Source organism: Blennius ocellaris (genome assembly GCF_963422515.1).
Source record: "Blennius ocellaris genome assembly, chromosome: 12".
In the NCBI taxonomy this organism is placed as follows: Eukaryota; Metazoa; Chordata; class Actinopteri; order Blenniiformes; family Blenniidae; genus Blennius; species Blennius ocellaris.
The window spans coordinates 15771298-15782200 of record NC_137661.1 but is presented as its reverse complement, the minus strand read 5'-3'; the positions used below and the strand labels follow the sequence as shown (position 1 = coordinate 15782200).

At 41.8% G+C, this 10903-nt stretch overlaps 1 protein-coding gene across 1 annotated transcript; it reads right to left on the bottom strand.

Annotated features, from left to right (window-relative positions):
- Positions 1–7420: 7420 nt before the first annotated feature.
- Positions 7421–8674, bottom strand: LOC308137776 (C2 calcium-dependent domain-containing protein 4C; the record flags this gene model as incomplete). The annotated part of the gene is made up of 1 exon (XM_080506612.1): positions 7421–8674. One exon carries the CDS (start codon positions 8672–8674, stop codon positions 7421–7423), a length of 1254 nt encoding a protein of 417 aa, XP_080362738.1.
- Between the last annotated feature and the right edge of the window lie 2229 nt (positions 8675–10903).

The following is a 10903-nucleotide window of genomic DNA, read 5'->3' as shown; positions in this document are numbered from 1 at the left end:
AAAATCACATCAATCATTGACCAATTATCAGTCATTGGAGAAATTACAGTTTGCCACATACATTGCATCACAAATTTGAAAACGACATGGCAACATAATTTTTTTTCCCCCACACTGGATTTCCTACACGGGGGAGCTGATACTACACTGGATCACAACAACACTCCTTTTGCAATCGTTATGAGGACTGCAGTGTAAAAAAATTTGAATCTATGCAACATAAACTCAGCATGACGTAAAGTGTAATTTGAACAATCAACCCACAATAATCTCTCTCTCTCTCTCTCTCTCTCTCTCTCTCTCTCTCTCTCTCTCTCTCTCTCTCTCTCTCTCTCTCTCTCTCTCTCTCTCTCTCTCTCTCTCTCTCTCTCTCTCTCTCTCTCTCTCTCTCTCTCTCTCTCTCTCTCTCTCTCTCTCTCTCCATTCCTTTACTTGGAGAGCACTCTCGTCTGCAGTTGCCATAGTAATCCCAAAGCCAATAACGACCCTAAACCTTTCCTCCCTCAAGTCAAGGAAGCTATGGATGAAAATTGCCCCAATCAAATTTGCCCCCCCCCCCCCGAGAGTGTGGATTCTTATTGCTTCTGTTGTGTCACATCCAACTCCAGACCCCCGGTCTCCATCCTCCTCCCACTGCTCAGGAAAAGTCAGCATTATAAATCAATTTGCAAGCTGTGAGATACATTCGGCGGAGGATGGAAATGAACAATGGCAGATGAAGGATATTGGAAAACACTCTTTTCCCCATCACAGAGAGAGTGTTTGCAGCAGCTGCATCTCGAGCGCAGCTGGCAGAAAGGAAACCTAATAGTATTTCTTTTCTTTTTTTTTTTGGTTCATTTTTGTGTATGCATGTGGGCGATGAATTAGAGATGGTGGGGATGAGGTGGGGGAGGGAGAAGGTCTTTGTGTGTCGCTTGTTTGGCTTTCTAAATATTCAAAAGAGGAAATGTTCAGTCACGACATTGAAAGTTGTTTTGGGTAACTCAATTGTTGAATGAAGGAGGAGGGGACAAAGAGTGTCGACGCTTTTGATTCTCCATCGATCACTTTGACGCTGGCTCCCTGCGTGGATATGTTGCACGCTGCAGTGCCGTGGTTTGTACGGCGCCAATGAACGAACTGGCGGTCACTTAATCACTTCATATGACTGCTTGCAATTCAAATGCTTTATGTGCTAGTTCATTTTTTGTGTCACAAGGCGAGACCTTATGTTCACATTTCACCTAGATCTGGTCACGTGATGATTATTGTATTTTAATCGCTGATTTTTTTTTTCTTTTCTAGGTTTTTTATAATAATGCTGGTTTGCTGTGTCAGTGTCGAGGCCTCAGCTGCCCTGCTTTCAAAAATTTTTTTTGAAAATGTTAAAAATGAATACATTTGAAGGATTTGAAATCTTCTTGCATGAGGTGTATGAACTTGAAAACATGGTGTTTGAATTTTGAGCATTAGCATGATTTTTCTTCTTCTTTTTTTTATTAAACAGCCTGATAATTACCGCAACATGTGTCAATTTAGTTTCAGCAAATCCAATAACATGTGTGTTAAATTACAAATAAGCATTCACCTTGTGGTCTGATCTAGCTGCTGTTGCACTCCCTTCTGTGTCACAGTGCACGTTTTCTGATTTGTTTGTTTCCTGTATTATTTTGAAATCTCACCCTCTCTCTCTCATTCTGGGCTCCTTGACTCTCTGTGTCTGATTGCTGCTTCCTGTCTTGATATCTTTCACCTGTGCCTGAATGCACTATTGTCTGCACCTGGTGGCTGCGATTGCTGCCAGAACTGTTGTGTCACCAGTCGTTCCTATTTTCTCCCTGTGTTTCAAATCTCAGGCCACATTTATATTTACCCGGGTTTTTGAAAATACGGTGATATTTCTCTATGTTTGGACCTCGCATTTTACACATAAGCGCAGTTACGACTCACCACAAATGTCGATTCCTGAAAACTCCGGCCACAGTGGAGATCTGGATAAATTCTGTCTCTGTCTGAAGGGGGGGAAGGTGGATATTTATGTCACAATTCATGAAGTGGTGTTTTTTTTTTCCAGGATACTGATTGGCTATCATGGCTTCATGCTTCTTGCTACACTGCCCCCAACAGGTTCGGCATGCTCATAGTAGCTCTGAACTAGGTGTGTATGCAGTCTGTGTAAATGAAGATTTTTTTTGTAGAAAGGGAAATATCAGAGTTTTTTTTTAAAACCCGGGTATGTGTAAACATGGCCTCATGTTTCTCATCTTTTTTTCTGTATGGCCAAGACTCTCCAGCCCTTGAGTATGATTGAAGATTGTGACCTTCGCCTGTACCTCCACGGCACTGTTGCGACGCTCTCCACCTTCCTTTTCCCCAGAAAGGTCAATAAAGAGCATATAAATTTATAATTTATATATATTTAATCCTGCCTGGCAGTCATAGAGCTGAGTTTAATGAAACCATGCCATTAATTCTGTGATTCTATAGTTTCTTTCTACACTGAACTTTTATGTTTTCTGTTGGAGACAAACATAGTGCTTCCATTTCATCAAAAAAAAAGAAGGTACACATTTCTTCAAACATCATTAAGGTTCCTAAATTTTCTTCCTGTTGACAGCAGTGACAGTAAATGCATCCAAGTTGCTGCTTTAGTTGCTGTCCATAAAAATATCCATTTCACAGGATGGAAGAAAAGTGCAAACATATGATTCATGACAACAACTCAATATTCATTGTCCAATTTGTGTTGTGGCAAATGTAAAATGTTTAGTTTTAACTACTTTTAACTTATTTCAAATAGCACGCAGAGACAGAATTGTAACTCAGGGCAGATCCCACACAACAAATTGCTTTAAGACAGACCCTGTTGGAGAACGTGCACTTTAATGCATTTCAGGTGGGTTTGCTAAAAAAAAAATATATATATATTAATACCCTGCCAAATGCTGGCAGCTTGGCCAGAATAAGGTGTTTCCTGTCTTGGTTAATGCTTGTTCAGGGAAGATAAAATACGTACAAAGGTTGAGGAGGTCAGAAAAAATATAGATTTTTAAGTGGGCAGACTTTGTTTAGAAGAGCACATCTCAGTGGTGAATCAAGTAATCATGGCGTCAGTGGGGGACCTGCTCTCATTTCACTCAAAGTCAGAGGCAAGCCAGGAATCCTGTTGTTTTCATCCTTCCTGTAAAAAAACACATTTTTACTTACTCATGATTTGTCCTGTGCTAAAACAGTATCCCAGAGCCCATGCATGCAAATGATCAACAACACATCAATGATGTCATTTTAATCATTCCTTTAATTTAAGTTCTTCACACACGCATATTAACATATTAACCAGAGAGAGACTCTCAGCGGTCAAAGTAATATCACAGTATAAAAAGTATATAGCTGCACAGGCCAGAAACACAACAAGAACAGTGACTGCACTCGTTAACGGCTACGTTTTTGCTACATTTTATAACTGATTATTCTTTTTTTTAGCATTCTCCTTGAAAGGAGTTCAGTGTCAAGTACCGTAATGGACTGGCACGTTGTTGCCTCGCTTTTCGAAGCAAAACCTGTCGAGACAGGAGAAACATCTGTACAGTATATTTAAACCATGTAACCAGTATCAGTAAAGCACAAGATCCAGCTGAGTCTCTCTCTCTCTCTCTCTCTCTCTCTCTCTCTCTCTCTCTCTCTCTAGTATTGACACTTTCCACCATTCTCATTCTAAATGTTATCAGTCAAGCATGTCTGTACTCTGTCTAATTAAACAGCTATTGAGTGCAGAAACATATACATTGATTTCCACAACAACAGCAGGGTAGATAATGGGAAAGTTAATTCTGGTAAGCTAATTTTGGTAATTCCTCTGTAAATCAAATGAGACTTGCCATTCAGATCAACCGACCCGGCATGTAGTGTCATCAGTGCAGTGACTGTGAGAACTATCCTTCCTGCTCTTGACTAAACAGTCATACATTCTGGTACAGATCATTATTCATGCCTTGACAAAAAATTTGAACTGCCGAAATGTAAAAAAAGAAAAAACATGCTACAATATAAACAGTGATTAATATGAAGCTGCAGCTTCACTGATGCTACTGTGCTGCAGCAGGCCAGGATGAGCCAGTGTCGGTGGAGAGAGGACGTTTTTAAATCCACTAATCTGGACACATCACCAGTGGAGTTTCCCCATGGCTGTCGCATTAAAGTAATGCAGACAGCGACAATTGTAAATAAGCTATTTTAATTCACTAATTTGGCTTCTTATGGCACAAAATTAAATAATTCAAAAAAGATGCAAGATCAACCAATAGGGGTTGCTTCTCAAATATATTAGTGTAATTGTTTAGGTCAGATCTATTTTTGTTGTGCATTGAGATATTTATTATTCATTTCACTCTTAGCAAGAGTCTGCTGAGACATACAAGCAGTTCTTTCCAGCGTGTGCAGAACTCGAACCCAGAGCGAGGCCACAGTTTGACCGATGACAGCATCGTCTGTCCAAACAGAAGCAGCCAGATAACACTGTTGCTTTTCAGCCTGCATTTGAAAGCTATTAATTGATAAGCCACATAAAAACAGTCATACAGTCGTAATTAGTTCAAACCAATTTAGATGCAGTCAAACAATCTACATTGTGCATTATTATAAACATCTGTGCCTGAAGCTAAACTGCCATCGAGCACAAGGAGACGAAGAGCCGCACGACAAGAATCCACTCAAATTTAGTAAAGACACTACTAAAGTATAGTCATGCGAGAGGAATCCTCTGACAGAGTTTGGTTGCAACGGTGTCGAGTTCAATTTAGAGACTGTGGTTAAAAGGTACAACAATGAGCAGGCACCGAGTGCAGTTGGGTTAACAACAGATCACTGATTTGCACATCAAAACAGACAATGCCACTATATATAAGGTATACATAGAGCACACTGAGTGGTGCTACAAGTGAGCTACGGACACCCGGTGTGAGTAATTCATCGAACTGAAGTGGAGCTTTGAATAGTCACGTCACAAACGTCAATAAGCTTCACTCTGATGTGTCGGACTCCTTTTCTTTTCCGTCGTTGCATTTCTTCCACCGAGCTCTCAAGGCCGCAGTCAACATGTGACTTCTCGTATTTCCTCAAACCAACAGCAGACGGCCCCGCGGCTCATCTTAAAGTGTGTATCACCATTTTGTTTCTTTACAGTTCCATTGGGGGCATTTTCTTATCATTTGAAACAGCACAATGAGAAAGAACGAGACTTATCAGCACTTCTTGTTTGCTGGTGCATAATTTGCATTTCACAGACAAATGTAAAAACCAGCACATATGTGGTTATATACAGTACAAATCCAACATACGCTTTGAATCGTGTCAAAACATTCAAAAGCAGTTTACAAAATACCACATGTTGTACATAGAAAATCACAACTCTAGGCAAAGCCATGCTGATCAAAACACACACGACTTGATCCTCTCTCTCTTTCTCTCTCTCTCTCTCCCTGACACAAACACATTGTAAGGCTTTTGGGTTTCATGCGAACGCCAGTGACATGTTCATGCCATGCAGCTGTTACTCACTGCAACACCAGTGCTCTAATCTCCTCATAAGTTACATTTAATACATTAACATGCACACTATAGTTGCTTTTCTGCCAGTATTGTGGCTAAGGCGAATGCCTGCTTGCATAAATTGACAGTTTTTTGTTCATGTAAACGGATGTATTGACTTTGATTGAGGAGTAAAGAAACTAAATGATGCTCATTTCCTAGGATTAAAAAAAAATATGGTGGAACTAGAAGTTAGAGCGCTTTCTGAAAGCTGCAGCTTTAATTGCTTGGATGAAATACTACAGATGCTACTTGAGAGAAGAATTTGATATAAATGACTAACCAAGCTTGGAATTTAAAATGGGCATTTCTGCACAGCAGAACAAAATTATAACTTGTCAAAGTCTCATTTGACCAGCTTTATTCACTATCTGTGCTGCGGAAAATAAAAACCAACTGGTGGTAAGTAAGGAGGTTGGTGTGGAGTGAGGAAAGCCTGTTGCTTAGTTGCAAAATATTTAATCAAGGTGCTCACACTGGATGAAGCATGTTGACCTGCTGCGGTGGGAACATCCAAACAGCTGCTTGAAAGCCACTAGAGATCTCATCACTAAAGTAAATATATGTATATCAAACATGACGTAATTGTCTCGACTCCACTGTGAGAACATGTCCTCAGTTTCTCCTTATTTATTTACTCAAAACCGGTTTTAATGCCATTAAAGAAGTACCTGGAGATTAGAATCGAAAATGCACCCTGTACTACAGAAAAACTCCCCTTATAGTCATTTCCGTCTGAAATTGAGAACAAAAAGTGAGCAAATCTGAAAGATAATCGAGAATATTTAACCTATTTTCAGAAATAATCACAGATTGAAAAATGTTGCGTACACACACACACACACACACACACACACACACACACACACACACACAATGTTTGCTTATGAGAGAACAGGCAGTAAAATTCACATTGGGCTGGTTAAATTCATATGACACCATTGACTGACAAACTTCATCACGTGTCAAGAAGGCATTGATGAAGAAGAGCGGCAGAGCTTAATGTTTAGCAAAGGGGATTTGGAGGAGTAAAGAATTGAATGTCACAGAGAACCAGGGTATGAAATTACAACCTGCAATCCTTTTTTACAGGACAGATATTTCGGTAGTCTTCAGTTCATGTTTAACATTATTCAATCAGTCTTATTATAATTGTAAATTTTTTTGATTTTTTTGAATATGCATGCAAATGCTCCTGTTTGTCCATCACACTCCCATGTCAGAGTTGAGTCACGGAGACTGGGATCAAAGCATCCTTTGCGCATCAGGATGTAGTGCTACTTCAAAGAGCGCATCGACTCACAGAAGCATCTCCGTGGCCAGCACATGGTGACGCTGATGTAGGATAACACTCTGTATTGATGGGCATTTCTTTCAAAGAGGAAACCACAGAGGGTGCAGTGCAGACGAGAACACGTGCACGCAGGCCGATTCACATTTGTCGTCCCACCTTTGAACTAGATATGCATCCAAAACAAAACAAGAAGGGAAATCGTTCATCTGTTGTATACGTCTGTGGTTGCAAAGTCCAGCTTAGTGTAACAAATAGCCGATTTTTGGGGAAAAGGGCCGGTAAAAATGTGTCCACCATAAATCCAGTCCAGATGAATCAAAGGATGTTTTACCTTTGTGCAATTATATATTTTTTTAATTGCAGATTGAAGCATTTTTTTCTTTCAATTAGTCGGTTTTACAAATTTTGAATTCCGAATTTTCCACTCACTTTTTAATCGCTTCACTCGGTTTGACGATTGGGATAGACCAAGAGTCGAGGAACCAATTTAATCGTGGGATGTTTCTGTCTAAATTAGGTTGTTTTCTTTGTCTCTTTTGACTTGGAGGTCATGCAGCTTTAAATCTCAGAGAGCAGCTTTGTCAGAGGCACCTCTCGTTCGCCCAGCAGCGTGTCCCTCTTGAGGCTGGTGCCTTTGTTCACAACCTTGAACTTCACCGAGAGGTTCTTCACCTGAATCGAGCTGATCGAGTCAAAGAAGAAATCCTCGTTGAAGGTCGGGTTGCGGCTGTTCTTGATGATGTTGCTCCTCTGTTTCTGCAGCTTGCCGGGGTTCAGGTAGACCGACACGCAGCAGTTGATGCTCTTTATGTCAAAGTGCTTGTCGTACAGACTCTCCGCTGCAAAGATGCGGATGAGCAGGCGGGAGGTGCCGGAGTCGTAGTTTGCGCCGATCCTCACGGTCCCGCCTTTGTGCAGGTTGATGGTATGCTCCCGATTGAGGCCGTGGTCAGAAGCTCCGGCGCCGCCTTGCAAGGACGGGACGTGGAGCCGACGCTGAATGTTGGGGCTGGGCTCAGCTGAGCTGCACTCGTCGGTGGAGAGGGAGCTGTGGCGGGCGAAAGTCCGCTTGACCTTCACGACTTTGGCCTGCGTCTCATGCGTGAAGATCTTCAGAAGAGACGCGGAGCGAGAGAGCAGTGGGGAGCTGAAGGGGGAGGACTCGGCTGAGGAGCACGTGTCGCTCTCTCCACCGCTAAAGTATCGGTAAGGATTCATGTGAGAGGTGTTGAAATCTCCTGGATTCAAGTGGTTCCCGACCTCACTGCTTTTGCCTGCGGTCTTCCTCTGTGCATTTGGGGAGGTGATGGGGCTGGTGAGCTCGCAGTGAAACAGCGACTCTTTGCGACGGGTGTGGGGGCTTTCCTTCAACGTTGCAAAGCCATAAGATGTCTGAGTCTTGGGGACATAGGGCAGTGACATTGCCGTCTGTGACTGTGGGTCTGCATTGGTGTCCCCAGTCACAACGTCATCTGCACTTTCAATTTGTATAATGTGTCGGTTTGCTGCTCTCAGCAGGTTCTTTGTGTCTCCTGCGAGCTTGGCAACCAAACGTGGGCTCCTCGGACTGCTGATCTTCCTCCCGCTGCCGACGGTCTGCTCAGATGTGGACGGCTGCAGGCACTCTTTGGGCTTCACGTTGGGAATCTCAGGCTCAGCAGGGCAGCTGACCAGCTTTGGAGGAATGAAAAAATCTGGGATCTTGTCTGGGGTGAGCACATTGCTGTAGGGGACACCTTTCTTGTCTCCATTGTCCCCCTGTCGCAGCATGCCAGTCTCCACTGAACCACGTATCTTATCGAGAACCCACATAGTGCCAGACAGTGGGGATGTGTGGAGTGGTTGCAGTCAGGTGTTTCTGCAATTAATAACACAGAAGGGTGGGGAGGGAAGTAAATGATCAGAGAAGAGAGCTAAAAATATCACCTCTGTGCTGTGATGCTGGAACGCAACCTGTGATTAAACTGAAGCTTTTTACTGAATTAAGACGGAAGAGAGAAAAAAATAATTGCAGTTGCAGCTGAAGGATTCTGACCTCAACTTTTAAAAACAGATTCACAGCATACAAAAGAGAACAAAGTATTCCATAAAGGTGCAATTCAGCTTGAAAAAGGTTTTCCCTGCACAGTTAAAAGTCAGTTACCACTAATCCAATAGGGAACAATATGAGATATTTGAGGCTGATAAACAATATCAACTTTTCATATACTAAAATTGTTCTTTTTAGAGAGAGAGAGAGAGAGAGAGAGAGAGAGAACTGGCTTTATTGATGGAGCCTAATTATTGGGGTAAATACTGCATCAACCTGAAAAGAGACCGACAAAATATCTCATTTGCCTTTCCTTTCTTTGTAGTCCATCTTGTCAATAATTAGACTTTTTCTTTAAGGTCGTATTCTTTATTTTACCTTCTGTGCCGCCTTCTCTTCTCCTCATTTAACTGAGCTGTGATGTACAGGTTAGATTTATATACACAGTCTCAATGTTTGACAAATATATTGCACTAAGCCTGAAGTCAATTTATAATAACATATCATGTTCATCCCGTTTTGGAAATCTGTAAACTGAACACAGAAAGTTGCATTCAATGATTCACTCCAACAGGTGCGAGGATATTTCAGCCTCTGCGCACCACTCTTGTTCCACAACCTCCAGAATGTACGCTGAAATGTCTACAAATAGAGTTCGAATCAACAATTATTCATAAACGAGACACTTACATCTATATGGGAAACCTTCCTCCTTTTGCTCTCCTTTGCATTGGCTCCGTCCGCAACAGGTGTTTGTATTTTTCCCTCCCGGTAAGCCTGCGCGCTGCGCGGCGCTCCTCTGCGCTCTCAGACGGTCTCCCGCCGCTCCGAGCGCACGCAGGACGCTTTATAGGCGCAACCAAGGTGAAGCCGACCAATAAGATCAAACTGTGGCTTTCCGTGTTTCCCCAAGCAGAACCAGTTAGAAAGAGACGGGTTACATGTGAGAGACAGAGGACCGGGGCACGGCCGTCATTCTCCAAGTGTTTTATATCAGAATGAACCTCAGCTGTGTTCAACACAACCACAGGTGGGAAAAGTATGTGTGTATATATATATATGTTTCCACAATTGACAAAAATTTTACAATTTTAATCAATTGTAAAATTGTATAATAAACCTGTTGATCTATATAGTCTTGTGTACCAACTCTAGTTTCTGGGTGCAGACACGATTTTATTAGTAGCAAAGTACACTACAGATTAACTAATTAAGTATGAGGACAATTACCTACATCAGTAAAATATTAATAAAAGTACCCAAATTATACTTAATCACAATAATTACATTAATAGCTATTCAATGAGCCTCATCTTTTAAACAGATTCTCAGACTTTTAACAACAATAAACTCAAATTGTATGCCTTCTGGCGAGCTCTAAAGGTTTTTGTGCTGCTGCCTCTTACTAGTCAGTGTTTCAAGAGAAAGGTAAGAAGAGATGGGACACTTTGCCAGATTAAACCTCATTTAAAGGGTGGAATTTGAGGTTTTGAACAGTACCTGGAAAAACGACAAGCCTGATCCTTCTACCATGACAAAGCACATGCAAGTGAGCGGGTGATATGCAACTGCATGCTGCTCAGTGCAAGTCAATTTGTAAGCAGGCTTTTGTAAGTTCACTTCATCTTTTTTATTTTTTTATTTTTTGGGGGGTGTAAGTTTGAAACCCTCTGAAAGGTTTCCCTGGAAACTTTGCTATGGCAACAAATATATTTGTCTAAAATTGGAAGGGCACCCCTGATTTCATCGATCTGAAGGACAAAAAGCTCTTTACTCTCCAGACCGCCTGGTTTTGAGCACATGCCTGCAACCTGTTGACTGTTTGGGCCGCGCTGCCTCAGCAATACTGGCATGCCACTGATTTCATGCAGAAGCAAATGACTGCACTGACAAGTCAATGAACAAACGTTTATAGTGAACCGGCATGGAGTAACTGTCAAGGTCGCTGGAATGAATTCTTTAGGAGTGGGATTCCACAGCTAATTGGAAACTTGTACAAACAACACAGAGCT